Source organism: Crinia signifera, chromosome 4, assembly GCF_055691185.1.
Source record: "Crinia signifera chromosome 4, ASM5569118v1, whole genome shotgun sequence".
In the NCBI taxonomy this organism is placed as follows: domain Eukaryota; kingdom Metazoa; phylum Chordata; class Amphibia; order Anura; family Myobatrachidae; genus Crinia; species Crinia signifera.
The window spans coordinates 230,098,299-230,125,206 of NC_139220.1; the positions used below are offsets into that span (position 1 = coordinate 230,098,299).

Below are 26,908 nucleotides of genomic sequence, written 5' to 3' on the forward strand. Positions count from 1 at the left end.
CCTGATTAACCCGTTCACACCGCCAAGCAACACGGCAACGAACCAGTAAGGACTCTGCTTTTTTACTGGTTAATTTTGCTGTGTTGCTACCTGTTTCGGGAAACGGTAACCCCTTTCACATCGCACTAATTACTGGTTCAAACCGGCTTGTACCCAGTAATTAGTTGCTATGTGAAAGGGGTGTTACTTAACTGTATGAATAAAAGTTCCTGGGCCAGATGGACCAAGCTTCAAAAAGTGATAAAGTGGAGAGTGATAACGCACCAGCCAATCAGTTCCATAACTGTCATTGTTCAAACCCAGTCTTACCATAACAGTTAGGAGCTGATTAGCTGGTGGTTTATCACTTTTTGATGCTTGGTGCATCTGGCCCAGGAACTTGTATCCTCTAGAGTTAAATAAGTGTTCTCAGCTACTCATAGTTTTTTGTTGCTACTGCATACACACAAAAAATTGAGAACAACCTAAGGGCTGTTTCACACAGTACGGTTCCTGCCGCACGGTGAAATCCCGTACGGCCAGGGAGCCGTGCCGCACTCAGCAGTTGTGAATGGACACTATTGTGTCCATTCACACGGGACGGCCACGGCCCGGCCGCACGGCTGCAGCCGGATCCCCCCACTGGAAGGGACGGCTGCCGGGCTGTGGCCATCCCTGCCATTATAAAATTCTGAGTGCGGCGCGGCTCCCTGACCGTACGGGATTTCACCGTGCGGCAGGAACCGTACTGTGTGAAACAGCCCTATGTAGCGCTTGTGTGCGTGTATGCATGCAGATTCCTTGTGATTGGCTCAGACAGTATCAGACACCGGACAACAAAGCGGTGGCAGTTACTGGGCGATGGCCTAGAGTTAATGCAAAGAAGACATACTCGTGGGAGTGTTAAGGAAGTGTCGTGTGTCCGCGCAAGTGACTGCACATAGCAGCTTCCAAAGTGGCTGTTTAGTATTTCTGTTGTATACGGTACAAGAGGCTGGGTGTGTTGTGTACAGTACAAAAGGCTATTTAACTGAAAAAATTGCAAAGGTGATATAGGTTGCTTGGCGGCAAATTAGACCAATTTGAACCGAATTATTTAAAATGATAGTCCTACATCATTCACTAACCATGTCTGAACAAAATCAGTCCATTATATAAATGGTTAGGGGGTTGTTTAACAATTTACTATCAAATACATGTATAGGCAGCCAATCCAATGCATGAATAAGCGAAGAACCATTGACCAAATCAAAACTATGTTGTGTGTACATAGCCAATAAACTCCAATCTTTTACCCTTATGTGGAACTTCTCTAATTTCTATTGAAGATGGGATGTTGCCCGTAGTAACCAGTTAGATTCTACTCATTTATTTATTTAGTGCTTTCTAGAATATATTACAAACAATCCTATATAATCACATATATTGTAAAACACCTGATATATCTGTATACAGGATGAACAGGACATTTTATCCACATATTAATGTATATAAGCCAGAAACTCTGTACTTCTGTGTATGTCATGCAAACTGCTTTCTCTAGAAAGGTCACCAACATATGAACTCACTGTGCGTATGGATGACTGTTATAGAACACGCAAAGGTAGAAAGCGTGCGTAAATTCCTAAATGAAGTGATTGACTGAAAAAATAGATATGGAAGGTATATTTAACCCTTTGAGTGCCAATGGTGCTGTGAGAGATCCTTAAAATATCCGCAAAAAAATGCCAAAACAGCGACTGTTCTTCTACTATAAATAAATACAAATACAACCAAGTCAATTAACTGAAGTTTAATTAAATATTGCACCCTAAGAAAGAACAGTCGCTGTGATCGGCGCTGCCATTTTTAGCGGATATTTTGAGGATCTCTTACAGCAACGTCAGCACTCAAAGGGTTAAGTAATTGAGTTGTCACAATGTGTCGCTTATGCAGACTTGTTTATGTAAAGGAAATAAAGTGATATTTTGGAAAATCACTTAATGTGTCAGTTTCCAGCAACGTTTCTTTACATTATTAAATATATTTTCATACTTGTCACAAATATTTACACCATGTCTACTTCAAAAACATCTCTAGTTCTTTAGGACTGTGCCAGAGGACACATAATGGGGGAGACTTCTTTATAACCCAGTCATTTCCAAATGGTTTTGAATCCCAGCACATAGGAGTATCAGAGTTTTTTCACAGGACCCCTACGCCAAAGGTTTACTACGGAGAAATTCAGAAAAAATAAATTGAATACATTTTTATACGTCATCCTTGGGTCATTTATGGGGTGAGGAACAGGTTTTGTTTTTCTACATATTTATTGATGGGAAGCCACATTCTATGTGGTCTTTTCTACCCATGGCCACCGCATACAGTTTGGGAGCAACTGCTTAACCCCTTAAGCTGGGTACACACTAGACCAGGGCTGGGCAACACCGGCCCTCCAGATGTTGATGAACTACACATCCCAGGATGCTTTGCATTAGTTTTGCTATGTGGCCATGCTGAAACTGATGCAAGGCATGCTGGGATGTGTAGTTCATCAACATCTGGAGGGCCGGTGTTGCCCAGCCCTGCACTAGACCCTTGATGGCTAACCTTGACACCCCAGATGTTGTTGAACTACACATCCCAGCATGCTCTGCTACAGTTTTGCTATTTGGCCATGCTAAAACTGATGCAGGGCATGCTGGGATGTGTAGTTCAACAACAGCTGGAGTGCAAAGGTTAGCCATCACTGCACTAGACGATATATTGGCCCAATCACGCCGGGCCCGGCATCGGCAAGTGTATATGCCCTTGTTGCATGCCGGGTCCCACATCGTGTAATTTGTACCAAGCTCTATACTTCGGACCTGTATATATTTACAGTTTCCTATAGAGCACAGCAAATTCCGTTGTGATTTACAACAGGAAACAGTGGTAAGAAAAAACTGGGTAGTAACAAACCGCCATAGGGGTAGGAGGGCCCTGCTCGCAAGCTTACAGTCTATAGTAGGGCTGGGCAACACCGGCCCTCCAGATGTTGATGAACTACACATCCCAGCATGCCTTGCATCAGTTTCAGCATGGCCACTTGGCAAAACTAATGCAAAGCATCCTGGGATGTGTAGTTCATTAACATCTGGAGGGCCGGTGTTGCCCAGCCCTGGTCTATAGGGATCATAATGTTTTGTGTGTGCGTGTGTGTGTGTGTGTGGGGGGGGGGTTATGTTGTTTTGCTGGAATATTGTTTTCATTATCATTATTTTTTGTATTTAGTTTATATTTAATGCGGGTGTTTGTTGCTTCTTCTTTTTTTAATTTGTGATTTAAAAGCTTTTATTTTATTTCCGATTTATTTAGGTCTACATTGCTATAGCATAAGTTTACAGACAATAATGTATATGCCATTGTGCAATGTGTGATCTGAATTTCTGTCTATGCTTATTAGAGTATTGGTATGTTTGTGAAATAATTGGTCTTTACAAAACATTCAGATTTTAAAATTATGAGAATGCTATAACTGATGATTCTGATATTCTCATTTAAAAGAGATTGGAAAATGAAATTCAAATATATACTGTGACGAACCATTTTTGTAGTAAACAAAACACTCTGCAATTATGATGCACCCGGAGACTCAGCAGATTAATTTGTGGCTTAGTCCCTGGATCGGCATATAAAGTGCACCTTGGCAGCAGCTGTTGCTTTTCCGCCTGCCAAATTCTGTTGTGTTTCATATACAGACTCAGTCGCACACAGATAAACAAGTGTTGCATATTCAATCAGCAGAGTTTTCTTGTGAGTCGTCCCGCATTGTGTTAAGTCAAAGGGCGGTATTCAATGTTCTGGCCATCAAGTGTCGGAAAAGTGGGCGTGTCGGCTAAAACGGCCACAGATTGTCGAAAACCGTTAGTGAATTCGACAATCCGCGGCTGTTTCCGACAAAACATATTCTTTAGTGCTGTGAAGAAAATATTGGTCATTTACATCAATCCTTTGCTACAGTGAAGATTATATTCCCTCCCACATCCAGTTTTTGCTAGAAACATAACATAAAGTAACCTAATAGTATGTGTTTTTTTTTTTTTTTTTTTTATTTAATCCTGAGTCCCTGGAGAAAATCCATGCAAACATACAATCTCCACACAGTGAGGGCTGAGAGCCGGACAGTTTCCCGACACTCGGGATCCCGACAGTCATTACCTCAACACTCGGAGTCCCAAAGGCCACCGGTTATTCTCCGTCGTGGAGAGCGAGCGTATCGAGCCCGCAAGGGGCTTTGTTGTGCTCGCCCCGCTGTCTGAGTCTGGCCAGTCGGGATCCTGACTGTCGGGACCATATACCATAAACCATGAGGGCTAAAGGGCTATATTAATATACATCGCCACCCGGCCGCCGCTATGCCAGCGAATATGTACTAACATATGCGGCTGGCAACACGGTGCGGTGACGGAGGCCCCCTCGATACCTGTAATGTGATCTCCGTCACCTCCTTGGCTATGCAGTGTCTCCTCCTCCCCCCTGTAGCCAGAAGGATATCCCCGGCTGGCTGTGACATGCTGCTGGGGGAGGAGGAGCAGCACGGAAGCCGGGGAGGGAGTGTAGGGAGGCTGTGGCGGGTGGTGATAGAAGCCCATAGGCTTCTATAGGGTACCCCAAAGGTGGCGATACCCTGCCTGCAGTGACACAGCTGCGGGGTTTTAGTACATATGACAATGCGGTAAAACTGGGGTTTTACTGCATTTTCGGCTTAGTGAGAACAAGACCTCCGTAATACTAACCACTATAATCTGTTTTTGGTTTCAGCTTCCCTGACTATGACAGTGTATTAAAAACACTGTAGCTGCATTCACATGCTTACGGATATAGTGCCGGCATTTATTATTAGCTGTTGTTTACCATTTTTAATTAAATAAAAAAGTCAATGGTACTGGTGACACAATCACTAGCTGGTCGGAAGATACTGGCCAGGCAAAGTGGTAAGGAAACACTTTGCAATATGGGCCTGTATCACAAGTGTTGAGTATTGCTCAATTCACTAGCAATAGGTTTTGAAAATATGTCCTTACATTTCTCATAGCTTTCTCCACACCAATGGTTTTGGGTGCAAACAGGTCTATTTTCACTATCTGCTTTTATTTTTATTTCCCCTGTACACGATATTTCATGTTTTGCTAATAAATATCATGTGTGGGGTTTGTTTTTATAAAGAATTGTGAGTAATTAATATTATGATGGTTTGAGCTATGTCATCCCAACCTCAGTGATTAGGCAAACTAACAGGCCAGGTATTAGGAATATCCATGCTTGAGCACAGATGATTAATGTCTATGCTTAAAACCTGGGCTGTTTTTGTGCCTATTTGTCATTGCAAGGAAACAAAACCATTTACCAGTGTATATTTGCCCAAATCTTAAGCTGGCCATACACGGTGCGATAGCACCGTACAATGCGATGCGCGCTCCCGCGGGCATCACATCGCACAGTACAAAAAGTATGTGCTGCACATACTTTCTGTACTGCCCATGGATTGCATCGCATGGCACGCAAATCGCATGCAAAATGTATGCATTGCAATGCAATCCAGCCCATAACGGGTGCGATCATCTCAACGTGAATGGGCACCTTTAGATCCAGAATTCTGCAGTGATGGGATCCCAGGTTTCAGACTGGATACACTGACAAACTTATGGCAGCTTTACATCCTGGCGTCCTTGGACAGGTTACTTTCTATGCCAGCATCACAGGCTTTTGTGCTCCCTGTGCTAGTGTTAGGAAGAGCTTCCAAAATGAATATGCGGATGTCTCTGTGAGTGAGTGAAACTACATAAGCCACCTAAATAGCTGTTTGCCATTGGTTGAGCTGTGTGGCAAGATAATTTGATTGAAATTTTGCAAATTATATACATTAAAGTAAAATCCATTCTGACACGCTCGATGCTGCAGTGTACAATTGACCACACGCAGCTAATGCTCCTTGGTATACGGCAGATTGCCTAATGGCAGTGAATATCCAATTAGGCTACCTTTGTGTGTGACCAGACTGAACGCAGATCAGGTAATGTGATCTTTTTGCCACTTCAATTGCCGCATCAATATTCGGGACTTTAAACCGACCATTTGAAGATTCCAGCTTTTGCTCTTCCTCATCCAGGATTAAAACATCTTCCTGTCGGACACTACCCTGCGGTAACTATACCTACCTTGCATTCTGGACAAAATTGGATCCATTTATGGCGGTGTACTAGGAATGGACATATTCATTATTCTAATAGGTGCCAGGTTATTGCATATGCATTATTATTTTATCTAAATTCTTGTGCTTTTTTATTATATATTTTTTTTATTGTGTTCATTAAATTTTGTATATTTTTTATCAGATATTGTCCAGCGCTACTATTTTTCTGTATGAATGTGTCCTGGTGTCCAGATTGTCTCCGAGGCTGGAGGCCTGGACAGAAAATATGGTTTCTGGTGAAAATGTAGTGATATATCCCTTTTATGAGAAATGTTCTGCGAAACCCAGCACAGACATGTGGTAGTAGATATAGGGGGGTATAACACCAGGCATTACAGATGGAAACATTCTTTTATGATTCGCCTGCCACTGGCAAACACAATGATTCTGTGTGAAGCTGTTTAACGTTCCCCATGGTCTTGTACTGGATTTATAGAGTTTAGAGAGCCGCTGTCTTTTTTTCTTTCTACATTTATAGTTTTGTTTTTTTTAAGTTATCTTTCATGGGCAAACGATTTTTTGAAGGGTGTTTACGCATGCATTCCACATTCTTCCACACTGCAGCAAGTGCAGGAGTCTGGGGAAATGGTAGAGTAACCGAGTACAGATCCTGGATATATATGTACACATTGGTCTTTTAATACATGAATAAAAGAGGGTTTATAGTACAGGCTGTATCCAACATATTTAATATAAATACCATAAGTGGTCAAGAGAAAATGAAATATCCCATAGTATAAAAAATACACTATATAATAGAACTTATAGGAGACTGCACTTTATAAGCAAACATTCTATTCTCCCACCTGTGGTAAGGCGCCTGTCTCTTCTACTTAGCAGCTGCTATCTGGCCTGTGCACTGATTGAGCACTCAGATCCACAAACATAGAAAACTTGGCAGAAGCTGCTACCACTGTGCGGGTGCACTCTGTCCTGTAACTGTATGTTGTGGTATCAGCTCTAGTAATCATACTCTATATGCTGTCATTCTATGAGTGACTTTCCAAGCAGAGGGGGTATCCAGACAGGAACCCTACCCACACATCCGTTTTATCAGGTTTGTAAAATCCAGAACATAAAATCAATAAAAAAGGGTAAATAAAGACATAGGGGGTTATTCTGGTTCACATGCAAAGGCAAATTCACTCTCTTATGGTCAAAAACATGTGCACTGCAGGTGGGGCAGATGTAACATGTGCAGAGAAAGTTAAGGCCCGTACACACTGGGCGACTTTGAGCTGAAAGTCGCTCAAAACAGCAGGTTTGAGCGGCTTTCAGCTCAAAGCCGCCCAGTGTGTATGGCCGGGTGATGAGCGGTGATCGCTGCTGCGCGCTCCCACAACATCGCCAGTAAAGCCGTTCATCTGCTGGTTATATCAGCAGATGAGCGGCTTTGGGTACGGCTTTGCATAGTTCTGCGCTATGCAACGCCCCCCTCCTTCGGCGCGGGGCCGGGGGAAAGCCGCTCAGTGTGTATGCACTGAGCTGCTTTCCTCGCGTATCATCGCCGTCCATACATGCTGGGCATAGTCGCCCAGTGTGTATGGACCTTTAGATTGGGTGTTATTTTGTTTCTGTGCAGGGTAAATACTGGCTGCTTTATTTTTGAACTGCAATATAGATCTCACTTAAACCCTCCACCCAAATCTAACTCTCTGTGAACATGTTACATCTGCTCCACCTGCAATACACAGTTTTGTCTATTAGAGAGTGAATTTGCCTTTGCGAGTGAACCAGAATAACCCCCATTATACACGTCAAACTTATTTTATAAAATAGGAATATGTAATGTCAATGCTTCTATATATAATGTAGCAGAGCATTGTTATCTGGTTACCGTAACCTTACTATGGGCTGGAAACTAACTTTCAGACAAAGTAAAAGAACAAAGTAACTGTGCACTTTGGCAAAACCATGTTGCACTGCAGGTTGGGAGATTTAAAATATGCAGGTTTCGATTTGAGAACTGTTGCAGAGGGGGTCGAGTTGGCAGCGGGAGATGTGGCGCGGGAGGGGGGGTGTTAGAGATGCGGCAAAGGCCGCAGCACTTGGTGGGCTCCAGGAGGGTCTGTACGGGGGGGGAAGGGGCATGCTCCAGGGGGGGGGGGGGGGGGGGGCGGCTCTCTTACCTGCTCCCAGCTCCTTCCTGCTGCTCTTCTCAGCCGGAGCTTTGCCGCTGCTCACTACCGCCCTCCAGTGGCCGGCGCAAATGCCTAAGGCTGCCTAGTGGTGGCGCCAGCCCTGGGTATCCACTATAAACAGTAACTAGTCCAAGTATGACAGATTTCATTCAGTAGGATGAAAGTAGATGGAAATTTGCAGACTGTTTCCAAAAAACAAAACTATTTTTTTCTGCATGGAAAAGCCACTTTAATCAGCGCATATTTCAATAAAGTAATGGAACTGACAAATTTGTACATGGATTTGTAACAAATAACATTTAACCCAGCCACCCGTGTAACATGAATTGTTATTGTAGACAAATCCGTAGGGAAAAGACTGATAAATTAGCAGTTGAAATTGACAAGTGACAAGACATTTGGAAACATCATTTATCTTCTTTCAACAGAGAAGGTGATATCCATGCATTTCAAATAATGCCTTTCCCTGTATCCAAAACTGTGAAAATAACAGGCAGCAAGTTGAGTGAGCGTGCCATTCCTCCAAAATCCCTTTTATAACAGTCTTAGAGCGCACCAGGCTATTATTCCCTAGTGCTACCAAACTGAACAGTTTCTTACAGTGTATCTATTACGAACGTCATAGTTCTTAGTATTTATTACAGGGTATACTGTACCTCAGCATGCAGCCAGGTTCCAGCGTGTACCTACCGTGCAATCGCACATCTGTGCGTGCCTTTATGTCTGTCTGGATCAAATAAACAATTTGTTAAATCTTTGCTGGGAGCATTCCAGAACTGATGAGATTTTAAGCACGATATCCAGTTATAACAACCTGATCCTATATGAAGTTAGACTTGGTAATACTGCTGTGGAAGTAAGAATTTCCATAGCTTTCAGTCCCATATGGGGTTCTCTTTGCCGCAGGAATGTCTGGGATCTATAGTCAGTAATATAGTTTTGTGCAGGGCTATAGGGCAACTGCTATAATATATGTGTTGGTGTACTGTGGTCCAATGTATGATGTGAGACTTTATATTTACTTACTTGACCAGGAGTTTGTGTTCTCTGCAGACTATAGGCACAGGTGCAGTAACAGAATAAATAGTTAATATGTCGATGTCGTGTCAACTTTAGTCCATACTTGCCGACTTTATTTTTCTCCTCTCCGGGAGAAGCCCGGAGAGGAGACCCGACAGCAGCATGTCAGGGGGGCGGGACAGGCAGACGTCATCGAGCCCCGCCCCATGACAGCCAATAATAATAATAATAACGTAATTCGCGGGTCCGCAAATTGGGGGAGTGGCTGAAACGACGCGATTCGCATCATTTTAGCCCCTCCCCGCGAAAAACATGGTAGGATTATCCATGGCAGGATTTCTATGCAACATAATGGGTGAAATTTACTAAGATGAGAGTTCTATTTCACAATCTACTTATTTGTTTAGATAGAACCTTCTAGAAGATAATAGATAGTATCTGATTGGTTTCCCATAGCAACATCCCATGTGAAATAGAACTCCCATTGTAGTAATACCCCCACCCCCCCCTCCCATGTGTACCATGTATACAGTCCGATTGGTAGATTACGCACATATATGAAATAGTAACAAGAAAAGAGGAGACCGTACTATTAAACACTTGTGGTATATTTACAAAAGCTTTTACAAAGCTGTGCCAGCAGAATAGATATCCGCAATGATAGCATATGCACCCCGTGTGTGCTTTACATATAATATTACTGCCCATTTACATTCTACCGGTAAACCACCAACAATCTAGTTTAGTAAAGATACCCCATATAGAGATGGATGTGCTTTAACCTAATGTTACTATATTGTGTGATTCATCAAACTCTGCTGCAGTCACGTTCCCTCGTGGCTATTTCAGATCACTGTGGTATTTGTATTTTGAAACGCCTGTCCTAACAGGTTCATTTCTGTACACAGCAATCCGATCACCTCAGGCAGATGTTATATCTTACTATAACATTATTACATAGACGTGCGCAAGGGGTCACAAAGGAAACAGCAGCCCCTATTATTCATATATTGAGTCCTCTTCTTCTAATGATTACACCAAACTTCCTTGCAGTATGAATCTTTATAGTCTTAATGTGTTTTTTTTTATTTTTTTTTCAAATGTGCATTCAGTAACCGAGTAATAGTGGCTATAGGGGGGTATGCAATCTGCCGCCGCCGTGTCCGACGTGGGAAATAGCGGCGGCTCCCTAATCAATGCTGTCTTTAGTGACAGCATTGAAGCGGGATCAAGGCAGAACAGGCCCAACTTTAGAAGCTGTCGTGCCTGTAGTGATCCCTGCCGCAGATTGCCAATCCACAGCTGTTTTCGCGGCTGCTCCCCCTTTGCGCCGAGTGGAAGGTAGACATTGAATCCCGCCTGTCGTTCTCCAGTCGATCAGACCGAAAACGGGCCAGGATCATGGCTGTCGGCGGGGATCGACAACCGCGATCCCGGATTCCATACCCCCCTTAGTATTTGGTCCGCAGAAGTACAACTTAATTATTGAGAAACACCAATAAAAACATAATATCTAGCATTGACAGTGTATATCTATGGGTGACATGATTTTTTTTTTTTTTAAGAACAGTAAAGTGTGCCAATTGTAGTGTTAACGGAACAAAGCACCATCCCAACGCGAATCGTGCGAGGAGATGCAGTGTACTTTTGTCTATGTGGACCGTGAAACTATTCATTTATACCCCGTTCTCACTGCAGGCAAATTCCCGGGTCTAGCATGTCGACCCGGGAATCTGCCTTTTAACACGAGATATTTGGCAGTGTGAACGGGTCGCATACCCGGATCTCATACACGGGTAAAACCCTTTTTTTTACCCGTGTCTGAGATTCGGGTATGCAGACATGGGTTGACCCGTTCACACTGCAGAAAAACCCGTGTTAAAAGGCAAATTCCCAGGTAGAACTTCTTCACCCGGGAATTTTCCTTGCAGTGAGAATGGGGGTCCAGCGTGGCAGTCGAAAAGCCGTGTATTTCTCACTCGCAGTGAGAACACGGCATTAGAAGTTGTTCACTGAATGCTGCCATATTTCTGTGTTACACAACAGTCTCTGACCTTCCTCAGTTAAACAAGTGCCCTAGAAGCAGTGACCATTGTATTAGCAGACTTGTTACAGGATAAGACATGTAGCACAACATCAGCTGCGAGTCTACAATATCATGTAAATCTTGTGTATTGTACTGTAGTTCAATCTTACATAAATTTGTTTCAGTTTCCTCTTAAAATAAGCTGTTATTTTTAATTTGGATCTATTTATAGAACTAGGATAAGGAGCAGATTATTCTTAGCAATATTTGAGATATCTTTATAAAACGAAATGTGCGTTTGATGTGGAGGCAGACCGTGACATACGTTCAATAGAAATACAGTAAATGAATATGAAATTATATAGTTTATGGTTTTTCTGTTTTGTTTTTTCCAGGTGAAATCTATTTTCAAAACGTGGAGAGAGATCCATTTTGTGAACCATGAGGCGCTGTGTGCTTCATGCTGGCATGGTGCTCCTAACACTAACATTGGTCTATGCAGTTAGTTTTCCCGAAGACGATGAGCCCATCAACATCGTAGATTACCACGGTAAGTACATGTTTACTTATCTTCCAGGGAACACACAGGAGATTGGAGATTTTTTGGGCAGCACATGAGAAGGCAGACTATCCAATGTGGTCCATACATCTATGGCCTCAATTCCGGTCTCTGCCGATACAATTCCCTGAACGACAGCCATCTGATGGTGGGACAGGGGAAATATGATCCCAACAATTGTTTTAGTAGTAATCGCCGAGTTGGGGAAATCTAACATGCTGGATTTCTCCGATCCACTGACCCCAGCGTCGGCAGTAGGGGGAATTGTCCCTATTTCTGCCATATGTACTGTACTGGTCCTATTACACTATTTTACTCTATAACAATGGCTACATTTCTCCTTGAGCCTCAATAACATACTTGCTTATGTGACTCTCTTCATCTGGGCACAGGCTAATAGCTTCCAACATAATCATTTTCAGCTGAGGCGTCAAATGCAGTAACGGTCTGAGTAAATGTGGGATCTTTATTATAAATTATATATATATATATATATATATATATATATATATATATATAGCCGGTGGGTGTGGCACTCGTAGCTTTTAGAATCAATGACAGGAGCCAATATGATAACAACGTTTCAAATTTAGTAATTTTTCATCAGTTAAAATTACTAAATTTGAAACGTTGTTATCATATTGGCTCCTGTCATTGATTCTACAAGCTACGAGTGCCACATCTACCGGCTCTATACTTATGTTTTATGCTGGCACCAGCTGAAGTTTCTTACGTTATTTGGAGTGCCTGACCCTCCATTCACTATATATATATATATATATATATATATATATATATATATATATATATATATATATATATATATATCTTGTGTCTGTGTGTCACTGAAATACTGGCATCTGTTGGCAGTAATCATGTACAATTATCTGCCTTACTAGCTTTCGAGGCATTTGCTTCGAGCGGGTTTACTAGTTATGTATATGAAATTACATAATAGTATATGTTTACATTTTTTATATTCTTTTTCATTATCTATTAACACCTAATGCCTATCTGGTAATAAATGAATCTACCATGATGTAATTGTAATGTACAATTGGTCGGTATTAAAATATAGGTGCAGATCTATTGACTCTAGGTACCATCCCTCCAAAGAAGGGATGTCTGGCAGCTGTAAAATTGCCTGAACGGAAAAACTATCTATTCTCTAATAGAGACATTCATAAATGTAAACTGTTGGTGACACCCAAGAAGTCATTTGAGGTTTACCTGTTGCCTACACACCACACCTCAGTCCCAGTAATGCTACTAGTCCCCCAGGAATTGTTTGGCTGAATTCTAATTAATGTCCGTTCAGCCCACAAAAGGATGTAGGTGATAAGCAGGGCTACCAAGCAATCTGTTGTGCCCCAGGAATGGCCATGATGGGGGCACAGCTGAGCCCCTTTGGGAAATTTTGGGTTACTGCTAAAGGGGCATGGCCACACCATATTGGGGTCCAGGCTACACCTCCCCGGTAGGCCCCCCACACAGACTCCGGTATTATTTGTAGCACTTCTCAGCACCCAAGGTAAAAGATACAGAATAAGGAGACAGAACAATTGCCATGGCAGAGCCAGCTTCTAGAGACACAATAACCTGCCCATAACAAAGAGAGAATTTGTAGGATACTTCCTCTCTCAGATAACAGTGCTTATCTTAATGTATGTCCGCATGCAGCCACATATAAGTGCACCTTATAATTATTTAAAGCAGATCTCCTGAAAAGACCACATCATATGAAAGGGCTGCAAGTCACATTTGCTGACATTGGTCATATATTATTCATTTGTATTCAAGACGTTGCAACAGGGATTTGCTTGAAACCCTTCTACACCTAGTATATACAGCTAATCAATACTGTGCATTGATTCTTTAGCTCTGTAATTCAGAATGATGGTGTATCCTATTTTAACTTGCAGATTCAAGGCAATATCCAGTATTTAGAGGACGCCCTTCAGGCAATGAATCACAGCACAGCTTGGACTTTCAACTGATGTTAAAAATTCGAGACACACTTTATGTTGCTGGAAGGTACTTTTCTTTTAATCTGTTTACTTAAATTTGACTTGTATTTGTTGTTGTGTTTGTGCTTTTAGTCTTAGCACACAGCACACAGGAAACCTTCTATTTAGGAAATAAAAACAGTAATCTCTATTGCTGCTATGTGTTTCATGCTTGGAAGGTAATGGAACAGCAATAAAGGCCTACTGTGTGGCAATGCTATCTGATGCATGATCTGCTAGTAAGAGGAGATCCATTGTCTGTGTTCTATCTTACTAGGGGTTAAGGCTATTGTGCTGCATCAGCCTGGCTAGTGCAGCAATACTACACCCAGGTCTAACTGCAGCCTGCTAACATATTGCTATACAATGGAGTATTCCTTATTCATGGGTCTTCAAACTGTGGCCCTCCAGATGTTGTGAAACTACAAATCCCAGCATGCCTTGCCACAGATTTAACACTCCCTTATAGCAAATCTGTGGCAAGGCATGCTGGGATTTGTAGTTTCACAACATCTGGAGGGCCGCAGTTTGAAGACCCATGCCTTATGTTGTCACATTATCTAAGGGAGGATAATGCAGATGACTTAAATGACTAAGGGCCTAATGCAGCATGGATCTCTAAGTTGAGAAAACACATTCTGGTTGATTAGCAAATGACCGCATTTGCAATGCGCATGTGCACCTGCACTTGGTGACTTATTTCGCATACGCATTCTCCTTCAATGAAATTGCATTTTGATTGACAGGAAAGCCAGCATTTAGTGGAGGAAACATGGCATTTTGTGGGTATATATGTCCAAACACGGGCATACCAAGGCATTTTTTCAGGTGCTTCTCGAATGTCAATGATGACCACCACTTTCAGCCTGTTGCTTTAGCAGAATTGTGGATGCCTTTGACTGGTGCCAATGGAAGGTACTTTAAAAAAAAAAATTGCGAAATTGGTTCCGCAAATGCATCAAGCTTTCCGATGCAAACACAATTTCTGCAATGGACGTTTTTTTCTTTCTGGGCGGCGGCTATTTGATCGCAGCAACTGCTTTTTCTCAACCTACCCATCCATGCTGAATCCCTAACAGCTGTAATATTCCCTGTATCCTCCATTGCACACACTTTTCTTACCTAGTTTTTATTGAACACTTGTAAATGGCAAACCATGCACATGAAGAGTAAATTACAGTTGAGAAAAATCAGCCACATATACAAAAACTAGACAATTAACCTTCTATGTATACAGCATAGGTTATTAACGGAAGGGGTTAAAAAGAAAATGGGGATTGGAACCTGTGAATGGGTCAAATCGGTGCAGATTACAGTAAAGTTGTATATAGCCATACAATTAAGCCTGTTTCTGAAATGAAGAACCTGGAATTTCTTAGCACAGAATTATTTCCAGTAATGCAGGATGATCACCATTACTTAAAAAGACATTTTATGGCCCTAAGAAATAAAATTCATGAATCTCTAGTGGCGCATACATTTGTGCAACAATAGCTTGCTAGAAAATGCATACCCAGCGCCTAACCACAAAGAGAATGAAGGTTAGATTGCTCTAGCACAGGTAGACACAAATGAAAGTGATGCTTTTACTAAACAGGGAAAAAACTGTAACCGAGCGTCAGCCATCTTCACTCAAAGAAATTCAGTAGGATTGCAGAACGTTTATATTGTCTGACAAGGGGCCTGAAAGTGCATTTACTATGCTATGCATGAATAAATAGAATGCCAGCACTTTCTCCATTTCCTGAAGTGCCTCTGTCTTTATCTCCAACAGAGATCAGGTTTATGCCGTAAACTTGAACGAGGTGCACAAGACTGAAGTGACACCAAGCAGAGTAAGTGAAAGTAATACAGGCATTGTCATCGAAAAGCATCAATGACTTTTAAAAGCTAAAAAAAAAGAAAATGACATTCAGATTGTCTCATTGTTTGCATATCTTGTTTATTCAGAAGTTGACATGGAGATCAGGTCAAGCAGACCGGAAGAATTGTGCGATGAAAGGCAAACACAAGGTATATTTTGGACTAACCTCTTGAAGGTTAACCATCAAAAGATAACGTTGATAGGGTAGAGATTTGGACATCTAATGTTACATGTATTTGTTATTTCAGGATGAATGCCATAACTACATCAAGGTTTTCGTTCCAAGAAATGATGAGATGGTTTTTGTCTGTGGCACAAATGCTTTCAATCCCATGTGTCGATATTACAGGGTAAGTGAGGCATCTTAGCACTTATGTTTTCGGCACAAATCATTTTACATGTGATCTAGGAACATGTTCAAGAAAATTTGGAGTGTTCCACTTAGAGTTTTAACAGAACACAATTTGGGTGTGGGGTAGTGTTGGTATAAGAACCAATGGTGATGTTACTCCCCATATTGGTCAGTGTACACTTGCAGTGAAATGGTGGAACCACTTCTTTATGTAAGTGCACCTCTTGTAATATATGTTCTTACTCTTTGGTAATCTATGTTGTATCATCAAAGTCTGTAGATAGAGCTAACATTCAGTAGGCTGGTCATGTTCATCAACCATATGTGTACAGATGTAGCGCCTGTCATTCAATCCCGGCACCCGTCAGAAAGTCCCCTCAGGCGAGCGTCGGCGGAAGGGGACTGGGACGCACATGCGTCTCACTCTTCGGCAAGACGGGCAGGGTTGGGGTTGGTCGGGATGGCAATGGGAACCGACGGCAGGGAGCTCCGTTGCCATGGGGTGCGCCGGTGTCTCGTGCGCGCATGCCCCCTGGCAGGGGGTGGCGATAGTGTTGCCAGCCCCTGCAATGATGGAGCCGGCTCCATCTGTATGTGTGTATGCATATTTCAAGTTTAAGCTTTATATCTTAATCTTTTGCAGTTAAGTACTTTAGATTATGATGGGGAAGAAATCAGTGGCTTGGCCAGGTGCCCGTTTGATGCTAGACAAACCAACGTCGCTCTTTTTGCTGGTAAGAACATTTGCTGTATGTTATTATATGGCTAACTGATTTATTGTTGCCAGGAGAAGAAATAAAAGAACAGCCAGCTCCTTACATACCAACTGGCTGGCCACGCTCTTAGAGTCTCGGAATGTAGACAATAAAGATCTTTAGATTGACATAATTGTATTCAAATGATTATTTTGCTTTGCATCTTTGTAATGTTATATGATAGTGGATCATTGAAACCACTGTGTAAAAACACCAAGTTCACACTCAAGATTTCAGCGTATTTTTGACGGTGTGGTGGGAATTTTTACATTTATGTATAATACCAACATAGAACTGAACAGCGGCTTTGCTATTCCAAAATATACTGGAGATTGGGAGAGACCACTCCTCTTCATAAGATAATCCAATAGCAGCTGAGGGAAATGTTGGGCCTGTGCTTAAGACACATAGGGTTCAAATTATTTATTTATTTATTAACAGTTTCCTATATAGGGCAGCAAATTCCGTTGCACTTTCAAATGAGATTGGAATTATTGTATGGTGCCAGAAGCATTCACCGTATTACACTGCGCTAGGCCAGCTATTTTCTATACTGGGCTGTTTTTATGCCAATTAAAACTGCACAGATAAGTTTTTTATGCCAATTAAAACTGCACAGATAAGGTACTGAAATACATTAGAAATAGAAAATATAATTTTTGTTACAACCCAACCATTTTTTTTCTCATAATCTTAATATTGCAGTTATTGTAATATAACCCGTGGATCTTATTTTAGCATATGATGAATATATATATATAGATAGATAGATAGATGTTTATTTTTAATTGTCTTGATTGCAGTTATACAATCTGCTCTTCTCTGTTATGAGGCTGTCTTTTTGTTGACTGCACACCTTTTTCGTCTATGGTATTTTTATGTGTTTATATGTCGTTATGGTAGGTTGATGGTCGGTACACAAAATCGTGTAAACATATGCACAACAACTTTTTGCCACATATCTTTTACAGCACATAAAAATTAGTAATCATGCTTATTATGGGAAGTCCTTTCAATAAATGTCCCAATATTAATATGCTATGGAAATTGGATGGGTGTATACTTTATCCATGTGGGTAAAGCATTTTGCCTGAATATAATTCATCTGAATATTTTCTGTATGTATATCTCACTGTTTTTAAGTTGATCGTCTCATCAGGAGTTCTGCTTTGTTCCTTAGATGGGAAGTTATATTCGGCTACCATGGCTGACTTCCAAGCTAGTGACGCTGTGATCTATCGAAGCATGGGGGATGGATTTGCTCTGAGGACCATTAAATATGACTCCAAGTGGCTAAAAGGTACTTGAGACCTGGCTTTTATTAATAATGACACAGAGATCAGACACCTACTTGATTTGGGAATGAAGCGTAGCACAGTTTAATAGTATTTCTCAGAAATACACTGCATATTAAACACCCTGGATCCTTTTAGGTATGACACGGCTATATCTAGCATGCTGATACATCAACGTCTTTACTAGAAATGCAGATTTCTTTCCCCTTTGCAAAATGGTTTATGATTGATTCTGCAGTATAAAAAAATCTTATCTGTAATGTAAATCCTTCGAGGCCCTTTTACACTCCATTAGGCAGCATTAAAGACTGCAAGATCAATTAAGTTTGAATCCCCTTGTATTTATGCATCAAGTCAGGAATATGTAAGCTCACCGGGTTTGCATTTTAGTTATAGATGCATGATGTGTTTTGTGTGGAATTTAGCGGATATATTTATCCTGCCTCACTGTCTTTCCAGAACCACATTTTCTGCATGCAATAGAATACGGAAGCTATATCTACTTCTTCTTTCGGGAGATTGCTGTGGAGCATAATAATTTAGGCAAGGTAAGTGCAGATTTGGGGGCGTTCCAAGTCCAAGTGATTGAAACAGTACTAGCAGAGAAGCAGAGTTCTCAGTAGCAATCTGGTTTACCAGCTAGAACAAGCCAGTGCCTGCAAAATCTCTCTTCTGTTATAAAATTACCCATTAGCCTCGGGGCTGTTCATTTTCATCTGCTTCTTAGCCACAATTTCTATTACTGTGATATTTGCTTCCCTCTTCTTTAATTAATCTTTAAAGATGGACTTTTCGTGACCTAGAAAACGAATGTACATTGTGATGCCTAGGTGTGTTACGGATTGGTAAATCCCAAACCGTACAAAAATAATACAGGGCTTATTCCAAAATGGCTGACAGAATCCTGACTGACCCTGATTAGGAAACCACTTTATTTCTTGGCAAGGATTAAATGCATAAATATGTTTATATTTCAGAGGTTCCATTGTGCCTCCCAAATGTTAAATATTTAAATGACACAAATGCAGTTTATGATACTTTGGCTACATTATAGACATTCCACTGTAAATTATTAAACTATTTACGCATGGTTAATTAAAGACTTCACAAAAGGTGGGGAATCTGCGCGAATGTTAAGGGCTTTGCTCAGCGGTGCATTAAAATGGACATCAGGCTGCAGTTAAATAAGGTCTGCTTTCTTTCAGGGCTTAATTCAAATAAACTGGAGCTTGCTGAAAGCAAACTTGTATGCAGTTTTGTGGAACAAGTAGAAGCTACCAGTATACACTTGTCCTTTTTTGTCAATTTGTGCAGTTAAAGGTTTTTTTTTATTTTTTTTAAAGATAGGAATGCAGATTTTTCCTGTGCTTTAAAAATAGCAGTGTCACACAGGACTAGAACATGAGGCATTTAATTGTCACCTAAGGGATTGTGGGAGTAAACATGCAGAATCTTCACACAATTATTTAAGTGAGGATTAAATCACGTTTTCTTAATTTATGAGGCAATACTATTTTAATAGCAGGAACATTTAAATATTATTGCCTTTATTTTTATGCTGCTACCATGTGTCCATAGTCAATAGAAAATTACAGTGATATATATAAACTGTGAAACAGACAATATCTAAACAGTAAAATATTTGGTACTTGTGAGTTATCTGGGCGCCCGATTTTTTGATTGTATGCCTTAAGTTAAGGCATACAATCAGATGCGATGCGATATCGCATCGCATCGCATGCGACCATCGGATGCGATGACCCGATTTTTCCATAGGAATCAATGTTAAAATGATTCCTATGGAAAAAGGGGTCCTTTTCATACCCCTACTATCCAAGTGGGCATGGAGTTGGATATAAACCTGTGGCGAGCGTAGCGAGCCACCGAGCCCGAAGCGTAGCGAGCCCCGCGAGGGGACGGTATTCTGTTTCCCCTTGCGGGGCTCGCTACGCTCGCCACGCTTCGGGCTCGGTGGCTCGCTACGCTCGCCACAGGTTTATATCCAACTCCATGCCCACTTGGATAGTAGGGGTATGAAAAGAACCCCTTTTTCCCATTGAATTCCATGTTAAAATGGACTCAGTCCATTTTAACATTGATTCCTATGGAAAAATCGGGTCATCGCATCGCATCGCATCCGATGGTCGCATGCGATGCGATGCGATGTGCCCGATCCGACCCGATTTAGAAATCGGGCGCCCAGATAACTCACAAGTACCAAATATTTTGATAACGTATACCTGTTTTGCACCAAACATTTACACCACGGTCTAGACTGGGCTTAATGTCAGGGCTTCTCACTGCTGGCACTTAGAGATGACATCATCTCCAAGTGCTGGTCAGCCAGCTCTCCATAGGCTTGTAACAGGACCAGAGTTGGATCACTTGTTTTCTCTGCCCCATTACCTGGGTCCTTCTCAGGTACAACCTTGCGCAGTACACAAGTTGAATTCCCAACACAGAGTCGTGTCCCAGGTAGCCCAATGGCAATAAGCAGTGGTGTTAAAAGGGTATAAGTGAGTTGCAGAGGTGCTAAATAAGAAGTAGGTTCTGATTGGTTGCCCATAGCAACACCCATTAAACCCCAATTAACCAATTCCCTGTGAAGGGCATACCAGAGGATCAGTGGCTGGCAGTAGACACTAGAGACAGGGATAGCATAAGGAGAGACACAAGAGGGCGGAGGTCTCTGCTCATGAGAGCTTACCTTCTATGAGAGGTACATTTTTAGTAGGATTTTACTTTAACCTGTTCTAGGCTGTTTTGACTTATGGTAGCTTTTGACGCTAATGTTTATGATTACTATTGTTGGTTTCTAGTAATCATCTCTTTTGGCTGTGGTTGGGTTTTTCAGGCTGTTCATTCCCGTGTGGCGCGCATATGCAAAAATGACCTGGGGGGATCGCAGAGAGTCCTGGAAAAACACTGGACATCGTTTGTGAAGGCAAGGCTCAACTGCTCTGTTCCAGGGGATTCTTTCTTCTATTTTGATGTTCTGCAGTCTATAACAGACATAATAGAAATCAATGGCATTCCTACTGTTGTCGGCGTGTTTACTACACAGCTAAATAGGTAAAGAGATCAACAATCTGACTTCAAATAGAGTCCTTCACTTTCTTCTTGGTTTCACAATAGTTTCCATTGAATAGTGCACACCAGAGAAATTCTCATGTTTATCCTTTTTCATCTCTCAGTATACCAGGTTCAGCGGTTTGCGCTTTTACTATGGATGACATTGAGAAGGTATTCAGAGCAAGGTTTAAAGAACAAAAGACTCCAGACTCTGTTTGGACAGCTGTACCTGAAGACAAAGTGCCCAAACCAAGGTATTAAGCAAAACGACTGGCTCTACAGATAGTAACAAAAGAAAAAAAAAAACGCAGGTCTGAAAAATGGCTGTGCAGAATTCTATCTTTAAATGGAGTTTTGGCTTCATATATCCCAAGACTTTGTGACAAAAGTTATATTGCTCCCATTAACCAAAGGTTCTCCTTGTTTCAGGCCCGGCTGCTGTGCTAGACACGGCCTTGCTGAAGGTTACAGAGCCTCCACTGAATTTCCAGATGACACTCTGGCCTTTATAAAGTCCCATCCGTTGATGGATTCTGCAGTTCCTTCTATCACCGAAGAGCCTTGGTTCACTAAAACCCGTATCAGGTACAATATTAAGGCACACTTCATATGGGAAATAGATATTCAATGGGGTCATGTTATGTGCTGAGACATGTTAATGATTATGCCAGCTGTGCGAGTAACTGGGCGCCCAGTGCTTTTCACACGACATGCACAAATAGACCAAGTTTAGATGTGTTAACCTTGTATAAACTGTCATTCGTGCTGCCGAAATGCACCCAAAAGCTGGACTTTGCACACATTTCAGCTTGGTACCCCAGCAGGGTGAGAGCATTAATAAAGGGTGCCCACAGCACTCACATCCTATCAGTGCAACATTTGATCAACTCTCTGGGGCCTTGGGTGCCCCAACAATAATTTATTCCCCCCCTTAGACTGAATATTAGTCATATCAACAAAATGGCTGCCAGCTCTTTGCATACTTTATTGGTTATTGTGAATAAAGTTATGTTTAAAATAATCATTTGTATCTACCATTCAAACCTAAAAGCCAATGTATTATTATTATTTATAATTATATTTTGTTTACTCATTTCAGGTATAGATTGACAGCAGTAGCAGTGGACCACCTCGCTGGCCCTTACCTCAACTATACAGTCATATTTGTAGGCTCAGAGGCTGGCATTGTTCTAAAGATCTTGGCTAAGACTAATCCATTATCTTTGAATGACAGCGTATTGCTGGAAGAAATTGATGCCTACAACCGTGCTAAGTAAGCATTACCATGTACAAAACAAATGTATTTGATCCACGTATTAGTCTCCTATATAAAGCAAAGCATTTTCAGTCTGTTTACTTCTATTGATAGTGGGAAGAATACTTTTTTATTGTAAGAATATAGACTTAAACCTGAAATTCTATATTTAACACAATAATCTTTAAATCAGTCATGTATATGCAAGTTATCTCCTTGATCCCCAGTAATTATATTGTGAAATCTGATTGGGAAAACAAATATGCCCCATATACATTCCTCAAAGCTGTAACCATTTACATGTTATATTTTAAAAATAAAATTTAGGAGTTATGACATTAATAATTTGAAGGGTTAATAAATGAGCTTTATATCAGTGGTTCTTAACCGCAGTCCTCAAGGACCCCCAACAGTGCTTGTTTTCCAGGTCTCCACACACAATCAAAGGTGAAATAATTAGTTCCACCTGTGATCTTTTAAAATGTATCAGTGACTAATGAGGTGACCTGGAAAACGTGCACTGTGCGGGGTTCTTGAGGACCGAGGTTGAGCACCACTGCTTTATATGTAATAATCCTGACAGGTGCCACTTTAGTCACGGAAACATGCACTTGTCCCATGCTGTATTGCTGCCAGTATAACGAATAAGCTTCTGAGTTTGCATCCAGTAATGCGATCCTCTAGTAACACACCCGTAAGACAGTAGATGGCTGATTCAGATGTGGGTGGTGGTGGTGCTGCGCATAGCACAATGTACAGATGTCTGATACTGTGTGTGAGCATATGCAGTACCACATCAGACTGTCAGTGATTGACACTCTGATGCCGTTCGGTGATCAGATATCCTGGACCCTTCATTATAGCTGTGGTGGTCGGCTTGTGCAACCCATGGGTCTTGCAGCCGACTGATGGTGTTGTAGATACATGCATGCTCAGGTCAGTCAGTGCATGTAGGAGGTGTCACGTCTCCTGCTGCATTACCATATTAGTACTATCACTGCTGCTTCCATGTAAGCCACAGTGATAGCTACCCCGTCCACATCTGAGTCAGTCTTAGCTCTCTGTGTGTACGCACCACAGTAGAAAAACATTCCCTATTTGGGTGGATATCAACTTTAAGCTGAGTAAACACTATACCATAATATGAAAGATTTTGCCATTTCCAACAGGTCGAAATGACAAAATCTTTATTTTGTCTAATTTGTACGCACTAGATCGCGGACAATGCGCAGTCTCGTGTGTTGTCAGCAACATCTTCTGTCACCAATAGATGCAAGGCGACGGAGGACATTGCAAGCGAGAGCCATGCTGCAAAATACAGCATGGCCCCCTATCTGATGCTGCCGGCATCGGCAAGTGTGTATGAACTTAGTGATGCCGGTTACGCCGTGATGTTGCTGTGTTCACACATCTCGCAGTGAGAACCCAGCATTAAATCAGACTCCCGATATCTGTCCTATTCAGCCACTGATTACCAGCACTGTGCTAATGGCAAATAATAGACATAATGGTAGCACCGGGCTGGATTAGGAGGATATCAACGATTTGCGAAAGATAAAGTAAAGAGAAATAGAGAACCAACCAGCTCTTAACTGCCGAGTAACAGGCAATGGGGCAATAATGCAACAGCCAATCAACTGTCATTTTTCAAACATAGCTGATTGGCTGGTGTGTTACCACCTTCTACTTTATCTCTTCACCGGGCTTAATACATTTGCTCCTGTGTTTGACATATGTCAGGAGCTGGTTAGTTGATGCTTTATCTATCTCCCCCATACTGTGTATAGAGTAGATTTAGTGCATTGAAAACATATTTTAGATAAAAATTTCTAAAGATCCATTTAGTTCGGCTGCGAGAAAACCGGCTCTGCATGTAGGGAAATAGGGAGTGGACCATTCACTGCAGGTTGTGTTTACTTAGAGATAAGTAATCGGATAAATAAGCCTAGTCTGTGCTTTCCACCAGAATGTGTAAGACAGGTGTTTTATAGCATGTTTACTGACCAAATCCACAGAGGAATGAATAAATATCACACAATATGCTGACGCAGAGCTGCGTTTACGGTTTTCTTTTGTTTCCTTTTCTGAAACAGCCCCAGATATGCAGCCGCTGCTGGGACCATAGATCTCTGTAACCGCTCCAGTTTTATATTTCCATGTGCTGGAATGCTATACACAGCATCTTTAGTGCAATCCAGTGTTAGCTATGTTTAGGTGGGAGCAGCCTGGTGCAGACTTCTTAGGGGTCAATGAAGCTATGTGACAGACACATGGTCAAAAAGTTCTCAGTAGGTTCCCAAACTGTCTGTCCGCTGTGCATGTTCCAGGGGAAATCACTTACAGAAGGATGATGCTTACGGCATTGTCATGCAATGATTAATATGCTGCTATGGATGCTAGGATGGTGGTTAATCGCTAAACAACTATTACAGAAAAATGTCAGGAGACTACTGTAGGAGCTGGGGCTAATGCTGAGTTTGGCATAGTTGTTCCTGAATATGCAGTTTGCCTTCAATAAAAAAAAAAGCCACAACTATTGCAAGATACAGGCAGGCCAACAGCCCGGTTTGCACAAAATAGGTCACTTAAGCTCATGTTTGCAGCCATTTATTTTGTAGCGACTTACATTTTGGCTGTCCATAAAACATCACAAAACTCTTTGAAACAGTAACTATACCCCATCTGATGGCCAAAAGCATCCTTCCCCGTAACTGACAAATCCCCCACCCCCCCAAATCAAAAGTCACATATTCATCATCTTTCTTTAATAAAGTTTAGAATGTACCTTTAAAACTATATTGAAAAGTTTTATTAAAAAAAAACAACAATCTTCAGCATTATCGCCACCACCCCCTACTGGAAATAGATCCTCGGAGCACAGCCCTCACCCAAACCCCCCTATTTAAAGTGCACTTTCACACCACAGCCCTGGTCTCTGGCATACATGCCAGAATCCCACAGATCTGTATAAGATAATGGGCTAGAAGCACTAAGCTTCAAAAGTGATAAAATGGAGAGTGATAAACAACCAATCAGCTTCTGCGTGATATTTTTCAAACACATTCTGTGACATGGCAGGTAGGAGGTGATTGGCTGGTTGTTCATCACTCTTCATTTTGTCACTTAGCTTAGTACATCTGGCCCTATATGCGGATGGACAATTTTGTGCATTTTAATGCAAGATACACTACTATCAGGCCCACAATAACCAATTGTGTGCCTTCATTCATTATTATGTAACAGTTAAACAAGACATTACCTCATACTGACCTACTTTTTAGCGATCCTCTCCAGGTGGGGTTGAATTTGTGGCAAAATGCTGTGATTCCTATGTCCATAGTGAAGGGTTGATTTGGCAAAATGTGGCCTATTCATCTTTACTCTGACAAGGATGCCGGTGATTGCCTCCACATTCTGCCCGCTTCACTAAGAATCGGACAGGATGCAGGTTGAGTACCCACTCTACTGAGGTGCGGGGGATTACTTGGAAAATACTCTCCTACTTCTGGAAGAGTAGGAAAGTGTGCATTACCGTTAGGACTATAAAAAAGTAAGGTTATTGATGCTGTGGGAGAAGAAATTATTACTTGATTTTTAAGAGCTATGTTTAAGAAAAATAAAATCTCTTTTATGTAACATCATCAATATTTAACCTACAAACACAATTTCCCATGTATATGAATCACATAGTATCATCTCTCTTGTAGGTGTTATGGGGACAGTGAAGAGGATCGAAGAGTCCTATCTCTACAGCTGGACAAAGATCACCATTCCATATTTGTGGCATTTTCAGGTTGCATTATAAGACTCCCACTTAGTCGCTGTGATCGATACGGCTCTTGCAAAAAGTGTGTATAGTTTTCTTACCAAATGGTTGCCAAATTGCTGCCGATTGCATTGCGAGTCCTACACAAATCTTTCTCATTTATATGCAGGTCTTGCATCAGTTCAAGAGATCCTTACTGTGCGTGGCTAAACCATGAAACCTGCGGCAGAGTAGAACCTGGCATATTGTAAGTGAGATACCTCTCTATGGCTGATTATATGCACGCATTGAAGGTTACTGGAATGCCTAAACCATTTTATTAGGATTATCTAGGTCTTCTAGTCCCCCATAATGCTTGTCAATGTGACTGAAATTATTTGTGTTTAGTAATAGAAATGGCTCTGTGTGTTTTATATTGTATTCCTAACGTAATACTTCTGAGACAGAAAACATTAATCCTGGCAGGAATAGTAATATCTGGTTTCAATCCAGTTGGGAGATAAAGCATTGCTCCTCTGGAGAATCCTATTAATTATCACAGAACAATCCTGCTTTACAAACAAGCGTAAATTGGATTTCTCTGTTTACACAATATTTTCTGCCT

At 41.4% G+C, this 26,908-nt stretch overlaps 1 protein-coding gene and 1 long non-coding RNA gene across 6 annotated transcripts in view; one reads left to right on the forward strand and one right to left on the reverse strand.

The window, feature by feature from the left end:
* Positions 1-26,908, forward strand: part of SEMA6D (semaphorin 6D) — a 70,727-nt gene that overhangs the window by 27,567 nt on the left and 16,252 nt on the right. For all 5 annotated transcript variants that reach the window (XM_083183923.1, XM_083183922.1, XM_083183926.1 and 2 more), the window contains exons 2-15: positions 11,776-11,930; positions 13,862-13,973; positions 15,720-15,780; positions 15,896-15,958; positions 16,058-16,159; positions 16,805-16,895; positions 18,097-18,216; positions 18,671-18,759; positions 21,066-21,283; positions 21,406-21,537; positions 21,713-21,868; positions 22,383-22,556; positions 26,246-26,386; positions 26,474-26,551. In XM_083183923.1, coding sequence (XP_083040049.1) covers positions 11,822-11,930; positions 13,862-13,973; positions 15,720-15,780; positions 15,896-15,958; positions 16,058-16,159; positions 16,805-16,895; positions 18,097-18,216; positions 18,671-18,759; positions 21,066-21,283; positions 21,406-21,537; positions 21,713-21,868; positions 22,383-22,556; positions 26,246-26,386; positions 26,474-26,551 — 1,646 coding nt within the window. In that variant the 5' untranslated portion in view covers positions 11,776-11,821. The remainder of the gene's footprint in view (positions 1-11,775; positions 11,931-13,861; positions 13,974-15,719; positions 15,781-15,895; positions 15,959-16,057; positions 16,160-16,804; positions 16,896-18,096; positions 18,217-18,670; positions 18,760-21,065; positions 21,284-21,405; positions 21,538-21,712; positions 21,869-22,382; positions 22,557-26,245; positions 26,387-26,473; positions 26,552-26,908) is intronic.
* LOC146075072 (uncharacterized) overlaps positions 1-26,908 on the reverse strand; it is a 237,141-nt gene that overhangs the window by 19,324 nt on the left and 190,909 nt on the right. The gene's annotated exons all lie outside the window — the stretch shown is intronic.